We start from the raw sequence: 20,431 nt of genomic DNA on the forward strand, positions 1-20,431 counted from the left end.
GAATGGAGGCTAGAAAAAGGGAAGGTTAATCAGGGAATCATTCCTTCTTCCATATATATTCTTTGCCACTTTGTTAAATTGCAACTCACCAATTTACCAACTTGTTTTCTATAGTTTCTCTCTTTTGAATCAGTTCTTCCAAAATATCAGCAGGCTGCTGAGGAGCAGAAGCCACAGGAGGAAACAAAGGACCATTGTGTTGTGGGGAGGCAACTTTAAACTGGCCATTAAGCTCCAGAACAGGCTCAAAGAATTCTGGAATTTCATCCTTCTCCTCTTCCTGATCCTAATAAATAAGCAGTAAATTAAGTTATGGTAGATTTCTGGAAGGCAATGTCATTGAAGTAGCTGTCAGGTTTTTTTCTTTAAGGAACATTTGTGGATGTAGGACAGCACACAAACCACATTCTCCTTCCTCAGTGTGTTGCAGTTAATTGATACAACTCTAAGCCTAGCAAATCATAAATCTGTAGAGGCATAAAGCCATAGGAACTGCTCAGTAAAACATGATTTGGCTCATATTTCCTGCCTGTGCAGCACAGGGCAGGGAGCCAGTGGCAATGCTAATACTTGAAAAATTTACTTGTGACCTACGTCAGGTTTCTTTAATGTCCCACCAGAAATGTTCCTCCTCTAAACAAAAAACTTCAGAAAACATTCTACAGTTACTTGTTGGGTTAGGGTTTTTTTGTTTGTTTGGGTTGGGTTTTGGTGTTTTGGTTGTTTTTCTTAAAATAATTCAAACTTGTTCTTTAAAGTCTCCACTCTGAAAAGACAAATTCACAAAAGTTAATGAGCATGTAGTCAGGCAAATCTCTAATGAACTTGCCAGCACTGAAAACTAGACATTAATAATTTACACATATGTCACAAGTGTGTTTACACTTCCATTAACTCCAGCTGCTGAAAGGTAGAAGGTATTTCTGGGCAATAATTCAGAGAACCCTCACAGACATCTTGATTTTAATGTTAAAGTTCTAAAAAGTTAGAGAAATGACTTGGTGAGTTAAAAGATTTGGGTTTTCCCAAAGATGCCTCCCTCCTTTTCCCCTGGAGCACAAACACAGCACCAAGTCCCAAAAAGCAGCCACTGAGCCATCATACAGTAATGCCTCCTGATGAATGAGAACCTGCAGCCTCCACTTCTAATATTAAAAACAAATGTCTCTAATAGTAATATGACTCTCTAAGAAGAAAATTTGGCATGCCAAATGAAAGAGATGAGGAGCTGAGGCCTGATTTACCAGGGAGAAATATGTGATGGTGCATAAAACTCACTGTAAATCCATATTTACTAAGATTAATCTCCAACACAGTGAAAGGAGAAAAAAAGTCTCCTTTTGCCTTATATAAATTAAACTTACTTTCAACCCATAAAATAAAAAGATCCCATGCTATATATTATTTATGGAAAAAAAAAGGAAAAAGTGAAAAGAAAACATGAAAAGAGAAGGAACAGAGAAAGGGGAGAAAAAAAGAAACATTTTCCTGTCTCCTTCCCCACCTCAATGTTAAGGCAGCATTAACACTTCTGCTGCCTTAACACATTTTAAAACTGCAGAGTCAGAGAGGTCCCTGATGGGTATTACACAAAGAACTGCTGGGTCTTTCTGGATCTTTAAATAGTGACAATCTTCAAAGCAGGGAGAAAAGCAGAATATGTGTATTTGGGTGCTAAACAAAGATTTTTAAACCATTTTAGGCATAGAAATGAGCAGAGAAGTTAAGTCAGAAGGCCCTGGGTGCCTTGCAAGCTGCTCAGCAGCTCATGCTGTTGGGATATGTGTGCTGAGAACAGTAATTCATTCTGACAGCAAATGTAAAGATGTCTTTGTCCAGCATTTCATTCTGTATTTTCCTCTGCCTGCATTACTCCATAAATTTTCTTTGATGTTGCTTATTTAATACCTCTGAAAGTATGCAAAATACAAACATCTGGAGGAAATAAAGCAAATACATACATCTTACATCTACTGAGTAACTCTGACAAACTTTTGCAGCTCTACTGCATTTCTAAAATATTTTATATTTTATAGCACACAAATCCATAATAATGCACAAAATCATATTCATTTGGGGGTGATATATTATCTCTGCTGAAATAAAAATATAATGTAATAGTCAGTATTTAATTATACAGATTGAACTTGAACATATATCAGCTTGTAGACCAATCTTGAATACTCTGCACTCAATTCTGCATTTTGCTTCCCTGGGGACTGTTGAAAATATCTATCACAGCCCCCAATCAAAATATGGCATAAATTAGAAAGTCTTTCAGATATGATTGGAATATTAATCACTGTACTTTATTATAAAGTATCAAGACAAAATTCTATTTCCTAAATTATACTCAGATAATTAAAAAGAAAAAAGTTTGAAATTATTAGATGTTATAGATTAGTTTTGTTCCATCACCAAACATGTACATGCAGAGTCTTAATAAGGACTCCTGAAACTTAAGCCATGGATTTCTTCTTGATGGATTTCTAAAGGAATTCTCAGGAGCAAGGTCAGGCTGCATTGCAGGTGTCACCTGTGAGCTTTTGTCAGAAGAGTGAAGTGTAAAAATATCAATGTCCTGCCCAAGAGCATCAATGGGAAATGAGGGTTGAGGAAAATACATTTACATTTATAATACCTGAGCTCTGCAGGTTTCATATTTTGCTGTGGCATTCAAATTGGAAGCAAAAACTCTGAGAAAAAAAATCCCCTACCTTGCAATTAGGGCATATTCAGAGTAAAAAGTGCATTTAATGTGAAATCCCAGGGAGTTTGCTGAAGGAACTGCAGGATGTGGCTGCTTGTAAGAATTTGAGAGCAGACTCAATCAATCTGAGAGCTGAGCAAGTTTCTCACTCTGAAATAATCCCAGGATGGTTTGGGTGGGAAAGGACCTCCAAGACATTTTGTCCCAAACCCCTGCCATGGGCAGGGACATTTCCACCAGACCAGGCTGCCCCAAGCCTGTCCAACCTGGCCTGGAGCACTGCCAGGGAAAATAAACACAGAAAAAGGGAACAGAAACAAAGAAAAAAAGAAGATATTTCACACAAATACTTATCCTGCTCAGTCCTAACAGAATTAAGCTTTCATAATAAAAGGAGAGTGGGGGGAAGATAATAAAAGCTATTTTTTTGTATAGCATTTCATGCACATATTTTCATGAATCTGAAGACTCTTTTATAACAATAACTTTGCTTTCTTTTGATGTCTTAAATATCCCTGCCACTCCAGAGACTGATTTTATGCTCCCCCATTGTGTTTGCCTTGCACATTTTTAAGAACATTGTCTGTGTGGTCATAGGCCAAACATATGTTTCACTTGGAACAATTTTGGTATTGTGGTTAAAATATATCCCATTGCCAAAACTAAAAGATAAAAGCAATCCAGGGAAAAAAAAAAAGAAAAAATAAAAGATGAGTAACTATTATTCACATAATAAAAATTTAACATTGCAGCATTTTTTGATAGTTCCTAAAATGATTTCTTTAAAGCTTTTTTCTTGTGCTAACAGAAGAACAATGTCCACAGAGATTTAACTCCTCCCCTCCAGTAACACAAGGTAATTTTGAAACTATAAATGAATCAAGCATTTACACACTTTTGATAGACAAACCATCAAATTAGGGCTGTTTTAATGAACTGATACTGTTAAATGATTAACTCATTTAAAAATAAATCTATCTGTAAGCACTAGGGTTAATATTTGATGTACACTCTAATCCTGGGATCAGGAAGACGGAGAAGTAAAAAGAATGAATTTTGGGGGAAATTTTGATTACACACAGTGAATTTTGTTCAGTAAAGTGAAATACAGGCTGGTTCACCAACCTTTTGTTTCTCTGGACCCCCCAGACAAGAGGTCAGCTAACCAAGGAAAGAATTTGCTACCTGAAAAAATTAAACTGTGAAAGAGGATCTCAAATAAACCTGTGTTACCATAAACCAGAAACAACTACACTGTTGAGAATTTCTTCTAAAAATCTCATTCTAACCCTGCCCTCTGTGAATTTGAAGCCATTCCCCCTTGTCCTGTCACTCCAGGCCCTTGTCCCAAGTCCCTCTCCAGCTCTCCTGCAGCCTCTTTAGGTGCTTCAAGGTCTCCCCAGAACCTTCTCCTCTCCAGGATGAAGAACCCCAGTTCTCTCAGCCTGTCACTATATTCATTACATGCAGAGTTTTAAATTGTAAACTCTAAGTCCTATAATTACTGCTGATTTTAGAGAAATACTTGTATTTCTAGTGGATTCTAACATATCCAAATAAAAGCTAATTTTAACTTTTTACTCAGATTTTTCAAAAGCTTCTGTACTCACCAACACACAGTAATTTCTAATATCCTCTATAACACTGTAAACAGTTCAGTATTGCTCACAAAGTGTACTTTTAAAGCTGCTAGGAAAGCAAAATAGTTCCTTTACATTGTGTTTCCAGTTTTGACAGAATAATATAAAACAAATATAAAAACAATAAAAGGAAAAGACACCTGTGCAATGGGGTTACCTGTGTGACATCAGTAACATCAATGAAGTTAGCTCCTGGAAGCTTTGTGTCCTCCTCCTCACTGTGGATTTCTTCTGGAGTCTAACAAAGACAGATTGCAGTTGTTAGGTATTTCATCTTGGGGGGGGTGGAAATGCATTAGCAGAAAACCTTCATGACAAGAATCAATTAAATCACACCTTCCACTATCCCAGAGTGCTCCAAGCCCTGTCCAACCCAGCCTGGAACACTTCCAGGGATCCAGGGGCAGCCACAGCTCCTCTGTGCCAGGGCCTCAGCAGCCTCACAATCAAAGATTTCTTCCCAATATCCCATCTAAACCCACCCTCTGTCAGTTTGAAACCATTCCCCCTTGTCCCTACTCCTGTAAATAGTCTCTCTCTTTCTTGTAGGGTCCCCTTCAGGTACTGGAAGGCTGCAATGAGGTCACCCCAAAGCCTTTTCCTCTCCAGGCTGAACAATCCCAACTCTCTCAGCCTTTCTTCATAGGAGAGGAGCTCCATCTCTCACTTGCTAGGATGGACTGATAGAATTTTCAATACAGATCACTATTTTTGGCCACAATCTCTGTCTGATTCAGTGAGTACCTGGATCACAGGACTCTGGAGGACCTAACTCCTGAAGTCAGGAAAATGGAATGTACAATAACTACACAAAAATAATCCCCAAGCCTTCACACCCTCTGTCCTTATCACTCAGCACACAGCAGAGCTGCACAAACCCTTCCTTGCTGCTCAGATCAAGATTAAAAACACTTCTGAAAAGCTGTAGGGAAAGAGAATAGAGTGGCCACTGCAACACCACAGGCTGCTGGGCTCAGTGCCCACACCACTGAGCACTCCAGAAGAGCCAAGCAGCAGAGGGAGGGATGAGGAACATCCTCAGAGCACTGAAGCCAGTAAAAACAAGACAGGCATGGGCCAACAGGGATTATAATTCTTTACAGGACACAGGAACATTGTTTTTCTTAGAGTTTTACCATGGTGATCATTTAATCTTGGCAGAAGAGTGTCTTTCTACAGTTTTTCATTTTCTTAAACAAATACCTTGTACTATAAATTCTTTAAAGGAATTACTCCATTTTTCCTAGAACTGTCTCATTTCTCTAACTAAAGAAAGACAATGAGAACTTTGCAGCAATTTAACATATTCTCCTTTTGAGTAAGTTGGAATTCCCAGACAATCAGTACCTGTATTACAGCATTGACAGGAGGGAGCAGAGGCTCAGAGCTTGGAGGAACAGGACTTACAGTCCTGGTACTTGAAACACTGTCAATATCAACATTTGGTAACACCTAGGACAGGAAAAAAAAAAGCATCAGTATAAAAATGTATATATTAGCTTGGCTATTATCATTGAACTTTTTAGATTGTTTTTCTTCCACCTGTTTCTGAACAACTAAAATTCAGTGCTCTCCTTTTCTCATGCCTGTATCTGATATCAACTTGGTTCTGAAAATCAAATTACAGTAATGTCACAAACTAACACCAGAAATAGTCACCTCTTCTCTTGCAGTACCTGATTTCTCCTGTTCTCTAATCCCCTGACACTTTGTCTTGCATGGAACAGAAGGGGAGTGTAGCTGTAATAATTATCTAAAATAGTCAGAGCAGAGGTGTGTTGGACCTGCAATCAGTTTAGAAGATTAAAATATAGTTTTTAATCAAGGCATGTCCATTACAGCACTACAATGTGTTCTATTTCTGCAAAGAACAAAGATTTCAATGCTTCATTCCTTTGGGAAAAGAAAAATCACCTTAAATATTTAAGAAGTGGGTGAAATAAGAGCAAAATGCAGGTGGGTGGGATGAAGTGACACAGGAAGGGAACAAAGCACAGAACACCCTACCTGTGTTTAACTCTGAGTTCCATGAATCATTTGTGTCTGAAAGGTGTGTGGGGGAGTGGGTGCAGTCTCAACAATTGGAATCCAAAACAATGAACATGGAAGAAACATTCACTTCCTTGACAACAGACTCGTGTGAAAAATGAAAACAAACCCCAACCCACGAGGTAAAGACTGCAAGGGTTGATTAATCAGGAGTGAAACCCTTGGGTTGACAATCATGCTTGAAACAGAAATCTCAAAGGCCAAAGCAATCATCCAAGAAAACTGACATTTATATTTATACTTTTTTTTTTATTCCAAGTTTGTTCTGGCTCAAAAATCTCATTAAAAAAATAAAGAAAATGTGACAAAAATTTTACAAATGCCCTGCATAGGCGACTTAGGGAAGAAATAGCTTTCTGTTTTGGCCAAATAATAAAGATAATTGTTTAAATATGAATAAATATATTACTATAGCATGAGAACTGCTTGGTCCCTCCATTCCATATTTTTCTAATTCTTATTGGAAACCATCTACTGATGTCCAACTGTGTTACTGATGGATCAGGCTGCCTACAGACAGCACTCATTCAAATAAACAAACAAATCATCATCACTGGTGACATGTACCTGCACAGAGAGCTGAGGTGGCTCCTTTTTCTCTGATCTCATCTCTATCACAGCTATATTTGGTTTTTTTGCCTCGACTGGAGGCTTTGGTGGCACAGGAGGAAGGGAGGTTGTAACTGTGACAGGGTGTGGTTTATCTATTACTCCAGCAGGCTGCACTGATGTGTTGCTGCTTTGGGTTTGACCTAAAGACAGTTGAAAAACAATCAAAACTTCATATATCCATCTCCAAAGGCAGTAAATTAATAAATTTAATAATTAAATTATTAAATTAGTAAATTAATTAATTAAAATTATATTCTGTGTGTTTCTAGATTCTGTGTGCAATTACAGAGCAATTAAAAAGCCCCCTATTAACATTAACTAAACTACAGTTATTCACCAGCTAATTTTAAGCTTTCCTAGCAGAAATTGTCAACTCAACACTAGCTGTTTTTAAAATTATTCATTTTTCTTGACTCTGGTGACACCTAGTGCTGAAAAGAAGAATTGTGTTTGCCATTCAAAAACTACAGACCATCACACCCCAAGGTCTATTACACTTGGTGTAACAACCCACAAATTTTTGTCTGAAACAGCCTTAAAAAAAAAAAAATTACCTTATTTCAATGCCTATATAATACTAATCCTTCTCAAAACAAGCCCTGTAGAAAGGTTCTATTGAAAGCCTAAAAATCCAGAAGTCATGAGAAGGAATTTACTGTGCTTGGCACAGTCCTACTGAAATTGTTGGGCTGAAGTCATTGCAAAAGTTGAATCCAAGGGTGAGTGATTCAGTTCCTGCTTTGGATACCAAACTGAAAGCAAGAACATGAAGCCTAAAACCAAAATGAATCAAATCAGGTACAGCTAAACAAGCAATTGCTCTGTCAAGGTGTCACCAGACATCCAGCATGGAGGGTGAGGAAAACCAGAACATTTTCAACTGATCCCTCAGATTTCCTAAGAGAAGGGCAGGTACAAATCTCATGGAATGGTTTGGGTTGGAAGAGATCTTAGAGATCATCTAATCCCAAGCCCCAAACCACTGACTTAAGAAGATAAAAGTTATATTGCCATGACACAGCAGTGATTAACCTGCACAGAATCTACTCCAGGTTATTTTCTCCTACCTAGAGGAATAGCCATGGGGATGAGGTGGCCTTCCAGGGGACCAGAGGCAGCAGGGACATCCTGTCTGGGGCTGAAGAGGTACTGGCTCTGCTGGGCAGGGGCCAACACAGGATTCTTCTTCTTGGGGCTGCTGATGACCTTCTGTGTGTGAAAACAGGTCTGGGTCCTTGCTGACTTCACCTTTGTGCCTGAAACAAGAGCACACAAACTGGAAAGGTCACAAAGCGTGCCCAAACCCAGTGACAGCACTCTATGAATAAATATATTTTTTCATATATTTATTCTATTCAACATTCTATGAGTAAATCTATTTTTTCACTGAGCCAAGCCTTCCTACTGAATCCACTGCAAATTTTTTGCTGTGGGATGGAGGGAATGAGGGAGGGAGTCCCAAAGGGCAGAACCTGAAAGTGCTATAGGTAGATGATAGATAGATGTCTTGGTTTTGGCAGCAATGAAGGAGTTAAAACTGCAATTTTAAGTTGAATCTAGCAGATAAGGCCACAGAAACACAAAAAGGACCAAAGAACAGCAGTAAGTTGGAATGAAATGTGTGATTTAACAGCTAAGAAGAAATCCATGATTTAAGTTTGAAATTTGGAACTGAATGTGTGATTTAGAAGCTAAGAAGAATTTAGGTTTGAAATGCAGCCACAAAAGTGACAGGTGGTCAGAGGAACAGGTATAATCTGTAAATTCCTGCTTTAACAACTCAGTGCTACTGCAAAATCAAGCCAAAGCTAAAACCCAAAAGTCCTGACTTCTGTCATCAAGTAAATGCTGATTTTTTTGTCACAACTTTTCAGCCAGAAGTAATTTATATGTAAAAATGTCTTAAACAAAGAGCAGAGGAAAGCATTTATTGCAATGTGCATCTGTCACCATACAGTCATGCAAGGTCTTACTCAACTTACAGCAAACAATGGATATTATAAGGAAATTATTAACTTTAATACAAATGGATAAAACTGCCTGAAAATTCCCCCCAAAAAGGTGTCAACAATTGTCAATCAGGCAGAAGTGCTTCTACTGTTATTTTGTAGGTGTTAGGATAACGAATTTGGAAAGAAACATGGTGATAACCAACTCCATGCCTTTATTACAGCCAAAAAAATGTCATTTTACTCCTCTGTTGTCTCTAATAACCACCTCCCTGTACCTGCAGCCAGTTAACACATGGCAACAAGCACTTCTCAGCTCTGTTCACATTTAAGAGCCTCCTAATTAATTGAAGAATGAAAGTCAATGATTCTAAAATATAGGGATAATAAAGATGGATAATGTGACTTTTGTCAGATGCAGACAAGCAGATAAGGCAGCTCACTCATAAAGTGGTATTTTTGTACAGACAGATTATGGGTTGTAAGCCTGGAAACAAGAAGAAGTCATAACTCCTCAGTGAGAAAACACAGGTCAGAGAGAAGCATCTCTAGAAAAGGGTTTGTGGTCATGGTGGGTAAGTAATGGAATGAGAAATCACAACAAAATGCTCTGGTCACCAGGATAAATGTGAGCCCCAGATGTCTCAGCAGAGTGCCTGAGATGGAGCAGGAGAAGCCTTCCATAGATGGTAACATCCATAGATGATAGCACTGCATTCAGCACTGATTCTGTATCTCTGCAAATATTAAAATAGATTAGACAGTAACAGGCACTCTTCACTTTTTAAGGAAAAGTCACCTGGAAAATGAAGTAGCTGGAAACTGAAGCCAAAACCTCACTACAAATCAGATAATAAATCTGAAATGTCCTGTTTGCTTTTGAAGCACAAGGTGTTTTATCATGGGAAGAAGCAGATTTTCTTCTGTTTTTAAATAATGAGCTTGTGCCCTTCTGCAAAGCACAGGTTAGCCAAAAAAACTGTTCTGCAGTCAGACAAATGGCTGGACTCTGTAACATAAATAGATACAGCTCAGAGGCTTGTGATTTAGAAGAGGTCATACCACATGATCTAACAGTCCCCCTTGGCCTTGAACTTTTGAGTAAAAGCAGAAATTGGCAGTGTATCTGTAATGCTGCCAACTTGTAAAAACAAGGGTTTCTCAGTGAGAATGATTAAGTACTGTATACACACAGCACCTCATTTTAATTGCTTGCAACTTTTCATTTTTCCCTGCAAAGTTTATTTGCACTGGGCAGAAACTACACATTTAATTAAACTTAGCTTTAAAAAAACCAGTGTTTTACATGTATTTATCAGTTCACATTATGCAAGAAAATAATTCCAGGGTTTTTTTTAAAAATGATCTCTTACTCATAAAAGTGCTAGTTGAATTTTTTTCCTAACTTCCCATAAGAAACTAAGCATTAGTCACCATAGTTTATTTGCAAAGAAAATGGTTGAGAGTTATAAAATGACTGAAAAGAGACTGTCCAGATGGCCATTTCAGTCTTAAATAAACATCCTTATTCTAACACTAATTTAAAACAAGCTCAGTGCACTGCTCTAACAAAATAGAGTCATTTAATGAGTCTGGATTTTTCAGCCAATCAAACCCAAGGCCAAAGATTTCCAACCTTTTGAAGCCTTTATCACCTGGTACATCAAGGCCAGGAAGGGAATCGGTGGGTGCAGATCTGTGAAGGGAAGAACTCACCATGCCTAATGTGAAAAAAGATTTGTTTATTTCCTTCTTTGTTTGTTTTTTTAAAGAACCTGGTGCTTTGAAGTGCTCATTCAACCTTGATGCATTTTATTTACACTCCTCCTACAGAGCAGCACAGAACTGTTCCTGATTTTATTATTTATACTTTTTGCTTTGCCACAACAGCTCCTTCCAGAACAGCAGCCCCCAAAATGATTGAACTGTTTTGTCTTTGTGAAACCCATGTGAAACACCAGGGATTATTTTTCCATTTTATTGGCACGGTAAGAAAAGGACAAAAATGAAGCAGTTTGATCAACAGTCTTACCAAGAGGCAAAGATAAATAACGCCAGTGTCAGACAAACCTCAGTCTCAGTTAAAATCAGAAAGTTTGGGAATAGGACACACTCAATGGAATGATGCTCCTTTACACAACGTGCAAAAAATTCCATTTTTCCCTCAGATAAGAACACAAGGAGGTGTCTTATTTTATTTACTGTCAGGATAGAGACAAGACCATAACTTCCCATAACTCCAGCCTGATGTTAAATAGAGAAACAAATTTTATGGCGGCTTTACTGTTGCAAACTGATGTTTTTCTCTGCAGCATGACTTCATGGCTTGGAAGGGAAGCACTCTGGGAAAAGGCTATCCAGAGTTCACTCTGCCTTCTCCAGCAAAGAGCTTTGAAGCTGTTTGTCACACACAGGAGTTCTGCAAGATTGAAGGCAGCATTGATCCAGTTTTCCCTTTCATTTCTATTTGCACCCAAGAGTAAAAAGCTGAAGCACAGGAGCAGCTCATTCCAACTGCACAGAACCTTTCATTTCACTGACACCACTGAATTTCAGCTGGTGGTTTCAAATGATCAAATGACCTATTTGTTATAATTAGATTGGGAAGGGGGACACTCTTTTCTGCCACTTTACAAGATATTGTTTCTGGAATGATGAAATTGGCCTTCCTGGAAAGGTTATGACCTTCTGTGAAGGACAAGAGCCCAATAAATAGAGAAGAAAATTCATTTAGGACTCAGCAAAAGCAGAACTGCTGATTAAATATTTTTAAAGATGTGCCTGTTCTCAATCCAAACCTTAGTGGTCACTGTGTCACTGTTATTACTACCCTAAGTGCTTACTAGCACGCATTTCACCCAAGAAGATCTATACAGAATAAATTAAATTATGGGTGTACAGCACAGCCAATAGTCAAAACCAGTGTTATATCATGCTTCAAGTGATACAGTATTTTTCACCAAAGAAAAGACATCCAAAAGGGGGCAAACAAAATACCTAACTCACAAGGATGGTAGTTTTCATGTGAGCTTTTAAAAATCTCGTGAGTTTTGAAAAGTTTTCTAGGTTTTTGCCAGGACTATAACCCATATTTTCCAGGAGGGTGCTGAGAATTGTGAATATTTTCTACCAATAACACTTTCTCTTCACAGATCACAACTGGGCTCCAGTTGTGTAAGGAAAGTGCCCTAAAGACCAGGTCAGGCCAAACAAGAGATCCTTGTACAATTTGAGGACTCTCCACTGTGGATGTACATCATAAGCACAGAATCACAGAAGGGTTTGGGTTGGAAGGAACCTTCAGGACCAAGCAGTTCCAAACCCCTGCCATGGGCAAGGACACCTCCCACTAGACCAGGTTACTCAAGAATATTAAAATAAATAAATAAAATTTAAAAAATAAAAACAATAAAAATAATAACAGTAATAATAATAGTAGTAATAATAATATTAATAATAATAAAATCCCCAGCCTCAAACGCCAGCACTGCCTGTCTTCAGAAACACAGATATGTTTTACACCATCCATTGCAATGGCCTAAAGCCATGATTTCATCAAGTGACTGGCTGCCTTCTGATGTTCATCTCTCATATTTCACACAGAATGTAATGTTTTGACAGCTGTAATAAAAACCCAGGCAGCATTTTTAAACATGGCATTTAAGAGTATTTTCCCTGCATGGGTAGCAACAGCCTAAGTGCAAGAAGCATGGAGGGAGCCAGTTAATATTTTTCCATGGATGCACATCCTGTTAACTCCATTGTGCCCACCACCACCTTAATGCCCTCTTCCTCTTAAGCCTCTCTCCCATCTCCACACTTTCCCTTCATTATTATCTTTTTTCATGACATTTCTCCCCAGTAAAATGATCCACATTGCTTTTTTTTAATACCAGTTAAAGATTATTCTCAATTTTTGCATTAAGGGGGGGACACTCTTACCTAATTTGCATTAAGAATCAGGTAAGTTTTGAAAAGGTAATTAAGAAATAAAACAGATCCAATTAAAACATTACTAACTCTAGATGAAGCTTATCTACACTGACCTGTGTCAGATCTCATATAGTCTCCCTTTGGAATTATTCTTACACATTTTTAATAGGTTAGAAAATTAGGACCCTCTTATCCTAACACTTTGCCAACAAAAATAATGAATAGAATTCATTATTAATCAACTAATAACCTTTATCAATTAAATAACCTTAACAAGCTATCACAGAAAGGATTTCTACTCATAACTCTAACTGGAAGAAGAAAAAGGAGTTACTTGCACTTAGTGAACTTAACCAATGATTCTGATTACATCTTTCACTATTTTCATCTTCACAGCCACATATTTAATTCTTCATATTTCAATTGATGCATTAGAAACAGGAAATTAAATATCAGACTTCCTTCAGTTTTCAAGTCTCAGTACACTTCTGAACTCTGAATGAATTAAATATGTAAATGAAGAATCACTGGATAAACCTGACACAAAAAATACATCTCCCAGTGACATTTATCAAAAATTAAGTTTCTTTTTCAACACACTTGCTTGTGATTAATTTTAGCAATTCAGCTCATTAAATCTTGTACAACAATAAATACATACTAGTACACTTATCATATTTAGAAATAAGTGTTTATTTGACAATCTAAAATAGGTGAGACACATTAAGCAAAGTTGAAAAACTTCTGATATTTTTTAGTTTTGCAAAGAGGATCTTAAACAGAAATAAACTATTTCAAATGAACAGGACCTACAACAACCATCTAGTCCAACTGCCTGACCACTTCAGGGCTGACCAAAAGTTAAATTAAAGGCATTTTCCAAATGCCTCTCAAGCCCTGACCAACCTGAGGCAGTGACCACCTCTCTGAAAAGCCACTGCATAAGCTTTACATTGAAGAGGAGATGAACTAAAATTAACAGATTCATTTCCACAAGGAATTCCTGGTAGAAAAACAGGGAAGGAAAACCTAGTTCCCATCAAAGAATCACTTACCTCTAACAGTCTCTATCAGCTTGGGTCTGGCAAGTTTAGATTTGGGAGAGGGAGAGTTGAATCTCAGGTAGGGTCCTTTTTTAAGCGTGCTCCGGCGCCCATGGTAAATGGGTTTGCCATAAACTTGAGACAGATAATCTTCATTTTGCACCAGTGCAGTTCCACCTACAGCTCCCTGATGGACACCAAAAAGGAAAAAAAAAATTAGTTTACAATTCTTTTTTTATGGAAATTGGAGCAGGACAGAGCTATCACTTTCATTTTGAATTACTACACCTGCACACACCATTTTTCATGTCAATGCTGAACAGTTTTTGCCCAGAAAAGAAACCAACTACTTGGCAACTCACATCTGCCTTTCTTTCTTTGCTTTGCACATCTTCAGAAAAGTAAGTTTTAAACTTCTGTTTCCTTGTGTTATCTTCCACCTGCTTCTGCAATGGCTGAGCTGGAGGTGAAAGCTTTTTGGTCAAGCCTCCTTGGATCTTCTCAGCTTTCTCTTTAGTTTCTTTCTTGGTCTTCACAGCCCTGAGGTTTTGGCCTCTCTTGTTCCATGGGGCTTTTTGATTGTATTTCCCTTGTTCTGAATCACTTCTTGCCATTTCAGCCTAAATAGAAAACATAAATGTAACAAATGGAGATTTTTGTCTTCAAGGCTATCAGCAGAGTGTGTGGATAACTCTGAAACTCTGAGAAAGGGCCTGTTTTTCATGTTAGCCAGCAAGTGAGACCAGGGATTTTCATTACACAACTACAGTTTTAAAACAGAGGTAAATATTTTATTATTTATTTATTTATTTATTTATTCATTTATTTTATTGTTATTTATTTGTTATATTTATTTTACTATATATTTTGCATGCTAGCAATAATAGGCAGCTTTCTCCTGTTTTCAAGAGGCGAGTAAATCACTTTACTGTGGACATGAAAGAACAAGGCAAGGTGGAAAACCACAAAAACCTGAACTCACAAAAATTGGAACTCATTTTCCCAGCCCTACCTGGATTTCCTCACTGATTGCCCTGATCCACTCATCCACAGTCCTTCGGATACGAATCTCCTCCAGGACATCTCTGAAACAAAAGAAAGAAACATTTTAGGTTAGAGCTTCTCAAATTGCACAGATTTGTTCCTGGGAAAGTAGTCACCTTTAAATGCTCTAAAAACAGAAGTTGAGAACACAGACAGGGAGATTCTGCACCTCTACACTCCCCAAAAGGCACCAGTCCCAACCCCAAATCTCTTCTTGTATGGTGCCACCTGCAAACTCCACCCTCTGCTGGTAAATACTGACATAATTACAAATATTTTAGGAGTAAGAGGCTGCCATGTGTCACTTCCTAGTTTGATCACAATGGAAAAAAACAAGAAAACAAAAATATTCCAACTTAACAAAAAAGCAATGACAAATTACTACATCCTAAAAAGATAATGAGGGCAGGTAACATGCCTCAAAAAAAAAACCCTTATACATAGAGAATAACTACCTTCCCCAGGAAAATGCAAGTTTAGATTGTATTTTAACAGATAATTTCCATTATGATTTTAATAGAAAATTTCCATTATGATACTCCAAGCAGGAGTATTTAACACAACTAACAAAGCAAAAGTTTAAAAGCCAAAGATCTGTTGTGAGGTGATTAAATTCTGTAAATTTACAGATTTATGAAGGCTTTTCTGCTCTGAATAATTAAATTAGGCTTCAATTTTCTTTTTTAATGCAAAGTTGGTATGGAAACAGTTAAATGCCCAGGCAGCAGAGCAGTTTGTCCAGCTGATAAAGCCTCAGAAATCAGATTTTGGCACCTGACAAAAATCAGTTCACATCACAAGCATTGAAAAACATCTGAATTTCAAGAATCAGACAATGATTGCTAGGAAGAGTCAATAAATCCTTTTTGCAGGGAAGAACACAAGTTCTTCAATGCCCAGATTTGGAAACATCAATGTCACAAAGCACTGAATTGCAGGGTCTGACCTGTTTGTAGCCAAGGAGTTACTGAAAGCATACATGGCATCTCCATCTTTTGCATGAGTAACAGCTTCCAGATTCTCCTCAAGGACTTTTTTATTGTTCTGCACTCCTCTCAAAACCCTTTCAGCATCTGTCAGGATAGACCTTGGCACTTGGACATTTTGAAGGATGGATGGTTTGCTGACTGGATGATGTTCAGGAGGATCAGGTGCAACAGGAGGATTTTTTGTCTAAAATTGAAACAGAACCTCTAGTTTTTAATCAGAGATTGTAATTTCCTTTAATCTGTTATCACATCAATGGCATCATATGAAATCCTGCCCATGTGCACTATCAGCAACTTCAATTACTCAAGGACTTTCATTATGTTGCAAATATATTTTGAGAAGTGAAAGACATCCAAAAGATCTCATATGGAAAATGATGGGAAGTATGAGAGGCAATGCTAATGAGGCTAATAAGCATGTGAAAAGATGGCAATTAGATACATGAAGTATCACAAGCAAATCTCTCCATGGAACAGTAATTAAATATAATTAAGAGCCTAATAAAAGCCCAAATCCTCTAAATATATGCACTTGTTTGGCATCAATCTACCCCTAAGAAACACCAAGCAATACTTTTAAGTTTTAACAAAATAAATCCCTCAGCAGCCCCTTGATCCCCTTTCACTCATTTTCACTTTTCAGAAGGAACAATGAAGCCTCTCACTTAGCAGAGCCCTTTTCCAGAGATAAAAATCAAGCATAAATTAGCTGCTAAGTCCAAAAGAAAGGGACACAAACACAGGAAACAAGTTCTCACATTCATTCTCACACACCTGAGGAAAAACCCAGGGGCCCATGAAAACTTCATCAAACAGTAAAAATATTTCAAAGTGATAAATGTACATTAAAAAAAACACCTCAAACCGAAACTAAAATGCCCAGACTGTGAAAACATCAACTGAATGCACAGAAAAAAGAAAATCTCACAGATCACAATTCAGTTTTGGCTTTAAGGCTACTTTTTTGTCAAATCAGAATTAAACAAGTTTATGTTCGAGCAGATGTAGTGCCACAATGCCATAACAAAACAGGAATCAACACCCTGATCCCATGACCTTGGTTTTGGCCTGGTGAGGAAAAGACAATATACCAAATTATTTATCAATTTTGTAAAGGCTTTCATTTTTTAATGAAATTTTTGGACAAAAACTAACTCAGTAAGACAGATAAAATCTGTGAGAAAAGGTAAGAAACAGATACATGATAAACTGTAAAATGATATAGACTTAGTGAGACCCAGATCATGAAATGGTAACTGGATCTGTTCAATCTGTAAAAAATGCAGGTAGCAGCAGCCCCCACTGTGCCAGTCTGACACAGCAGCTTCCTGCCTGACATTATCCCCTCAAGGGGTTTGCTAGGACTGAGCCAGGCAGGAGGAATGTGATCTGTGCAAGAGCAATCCTTTAACAAACATCCCGGTGTGCCACAGGCAGGCAGTGATATTTCACTGCAAACACACTCAGAACTGCTTCAGCATTAGAGCATTTTATAGAAAACCCAAAAACCACAAAAGAAACACACAGAAAAATTTCAATTTCATACCTTAATAAGATCAGTCATGTCAGTTTTCCATAAACTTGCTTCCTAAAAAGACAGAAGAAGAGCTGTTGAAACTTGAAGGTAAATCCATAGGAGACACTGGATCCGTTTCTCTGGCCACAATGAATTCCCTGGGTTAGAGCACCACCTTCTGTCCTCAGCTAATTCACACCTTTGCTTTGTGACAGATCTGGGCTCTCATTTACCCAAAAATGTATCATTTTATCACTCTACAAACCTCTCAGTGATAAGGAGTCAGTAGCTAAGTGTTTAACTGACCCAACTCTCCATTTGCTAAGTCATCACATCTCTGTCTTTCTATTGATCTTTTTCATAAGAGAGATTTCAAATAATTTCTGTAACTGTGTCCTTCTCCCATTCTTTATCCCATCTCATCTTGTTCTGTTGCCTGTATTAAGGTATGTTACTTGTTTAAATTTTCAGCAATAGTGGGAAGAAAATATCTGCAACCTCAGTGACACCTGTTTCCATTCCTAGTAAGAATAGTTAAATGTAAAATCCACAAAGTGTTACCAAATCTGTAAAAAATCCATCAGCTATGCTATATGACAGATGAAGCTGCATTTTCTACAGATATAGCAACAAAAACCAGACAGGTAATACAAAATATTTTTAAGGGAAATATGCAAGTTGAAACTTCCAACCACAGCAATGAACCAGCAGAATCAAAGTTATTACATTTCAAGCCAATTCACACAGGTGAATCTTCACTTCTTTTCTCCTTTCTCACTGTGTATATTGACAAGGATACAAAGAGCCACAAAATGACAGGGGGAGCCAGGAATGGCACCAGGTTAAGAGATAAAAGCCTCAATTGTGAAAAGCTCCACGTTGCCAGCACAGAAACAGATCTTGCACCCCAAAGGTACAAAATCACTAGCACAAGAAACAGCACAAGGATTCTATGCCAGGCAATTCCTTGGAAAAAGCATTCAATGCAAAAGCAAAAAAAAAAAAAAAAAAAGTGGCAAAATGAGAAAGGAAATGTTTAAATCAGCCCTAAAGCTGACTGGAGATAAATGGAACACTGTTCTTTCTCAAATGGGAAAATTATATCAGCTCTGTAGCTCTGCAGAGAACAGGCACTGAAATATCCAAAACCTTTAAATAAACAAATAAACAAACTTTTACTTTTTTTCTCTTTCTGTCCCTCCCCCTCTCTCTCTCACCTATTTTATGTCTGGGACAATGGCAGCCAGAATCCATTGCACACCCAGAGCATTATTCAGGCTCAAAGCTCTTCCACACACAGACTCCAATATTTCAATTAATTGTAAACAGATGTAAAACTTTTTACAGGTGTAGAAGAGCAACACTTTTACTGATATCAGACCTCTATGGTTTTCTCTACATTTTTTACTCCCCTTCTTCAAACCCCTGCTCATTGTGATTAGATTGACTTTACCTGCAGAATGTTGTGCATTTCTCTTCTCAACCTGCCAAGATCTTGAAGTAGATCGTCTGCTTTTTGCACTGTTTTCTCGATTGAGTTGTACCTTTCAAAGGAGGGAATTAAGACTGCAGGCAAAGCTTTGTGTCTAAGGGGAGAAACACTCCTGGTTACACCTCTCATGGCTCCTGAGGCGGCCCAAGAAAAGATTCAACTGTGAAACCAAGCAGGAATTTACAGTGCAAGTACCAAACTTTCAGATAAACTGGAACTTGCTTTGGCATCTGAAGTTACAGAGGTTATTGGGTTTTTTACCCAGTTGTTTACCACTTAACACCTTCAGCCCAATCCTTTTATTTTCAATAGTGAAATTACATCTAATAGAGCAACACTTAAACTTTGGTTATCTTTCCATTTGAAGCAATTAACATTTTTGTGCACACTGTTCTAAATTAGACAGTGCATATGAGAAGTTTCTCACTGTATTAGTGAAATTATAACTTTACATTATTGCCTGGGGGAAATATGCTTCAGACTGCATGGCTAAGAACATTTTTTCACCCATTTTAAAGCTTAGGAATTGTTAGGTGGATGCTGCTCCTGCAAAACACTCCAAGTGCAACCTGCTGACCTCTGAGAAAGGTGTTGTGAGCTGTCCTGAGCAACAGCCTTCATCTGCCTGCAGTTTAACAGGAACCACAAAATCCTGGAACTTTACAGCTGGAAGGGACCCACAAGGATCAGAATCCAGCTCCTGGCCCTGCACAGACACCCCAACAATGCCACCCTGTCCTGGGGACATGGTCCAAACTCTGAACTCTATCAAGCCTGGGGCTGTGCCCATTCCCTGGGAGCCAGGGCAGTGCCAGCACCCTCTGGGGGAAGAACCTTTCCTGAAATCCAACCTAAACCCACCCTGGCACAGCTCCAGCAGTTCCCTCAGGTCCTGCCAAAAGTAATGCAAAAATAGAAATATTCCAGCACAGCTGTGCCAGACTGCAGAACCACACCAGGGACTGTTACACCATCAGTGTCTAATGCACCTCTCTCAATTCCACTGAAACAGAAACTCCCCCTCAGCTTTGGATTGTTGTGTTTGTCCACCTGTCTCTCTCAGCATGCCTGCTCCTTTCATTGCTATTTAATGCTGTCTTCTTGGAATATTCAATTTGCTTTATTGGTGTTTCTTGAGAATTCAAAACGTGTTCCAGACCATTCCCTTCACCTACAATGAAGTGAAATGAAACAGAAAAAAAAGAAAGTTAAGTTAGTTCAATATATTTCATATTTTCTTTTCTAGGTATTTCACCAAGGAGAGTAAAATATTTTTAGATTTAAATATATAGATCTATTTCAGATAAGGCAAATCACTTAAAACCACTCACACTAATCTCACTTTCTGAGATTGCTTTAAATTAGCAAAGCTAGATGGAACTGGGATGGCAATGAACTGAGTCACTGAGAACAAATCTGTGACATTATGGACAGCATGCTTCTTCTTTTGTCTT

At 38.0% G+C, this 20,431-nt stretch overlaps 1 protein-coding gene across 5 annotated transcripts in view; it reads right to left on the bottom strand.

The window, feature by feature from the left end:
* Window positions 1-20,431, bottom strand: part of KIAA0586 (KIAA0586 ortholog) — an 82,748-nt gene that overhangs the window by 55,641 nt on the left and 6,676 nt on the right. For all 5 annotated transcript variants that reach the window (XM_054515292.1, XM_036385035.2, XM_036385032.2 and 2 more), the window contains exons 9-20: window positions 20,028-20,148; window positions 18,939-19,071; window positions 17,516-17,557; window positions 15,927-16,153; window positions 14,949-15,021; window positions 14,299-14,556; window positions 13,949-14,123; window positions 8,079-8,267; window positions 6,967-7,151; window positions 5,698-5,802; window positions 4,508-4,588; window positions 90-286 (exon numbers count right to left, since the gene is read on the bottom strand). In XM_054515292.1, coding sequence (XP_054371267.1) covers window positions 90-286; window positions 4,508-4,588; window positions 5,698-5,802; window positions 6,967-7,151; window positions 8,079-8,267; window positions 13,949-14,123; window positions 14,299-14,556; window positions 14,949-15,021; window positions 15,927-16,153; window positions 17,516-17,557; window positions 18,939-19,071; window positions 20,028-20,148 — 1,786 coding nt within the window. The remainder of the gene's footprint in view (window positions 1-89; window positions 287-4,507; window positions 4,589-5,697; window positions 5,803-6,966; window positions 7,152-8,078; window positions 8,268-13,948; window positions 14,124-14,298; window positions 14,557-14,948; window positions 15,022-15,926; window positions 16,154-17,515; window positions 17,558-18,938; window positions 19,072-20,027; window positions 20,149-20,431) is intronic.

This window comes from Molothrus ater, chromosome 6, assembly GCF_012460135.2.
Source record: "Molothrus ater isolate BHLD 08-10-18 breed brown headed cowbird chromosome 6, BPBGC_Mater_1.1, whole genome shotgun sequence".
NCBI classification, from domain to species: Eukaryota; Metazoa; Chordata; class Aves; order Passeriformes; family Icteridae; genus Molothrus; species Molothrus ater.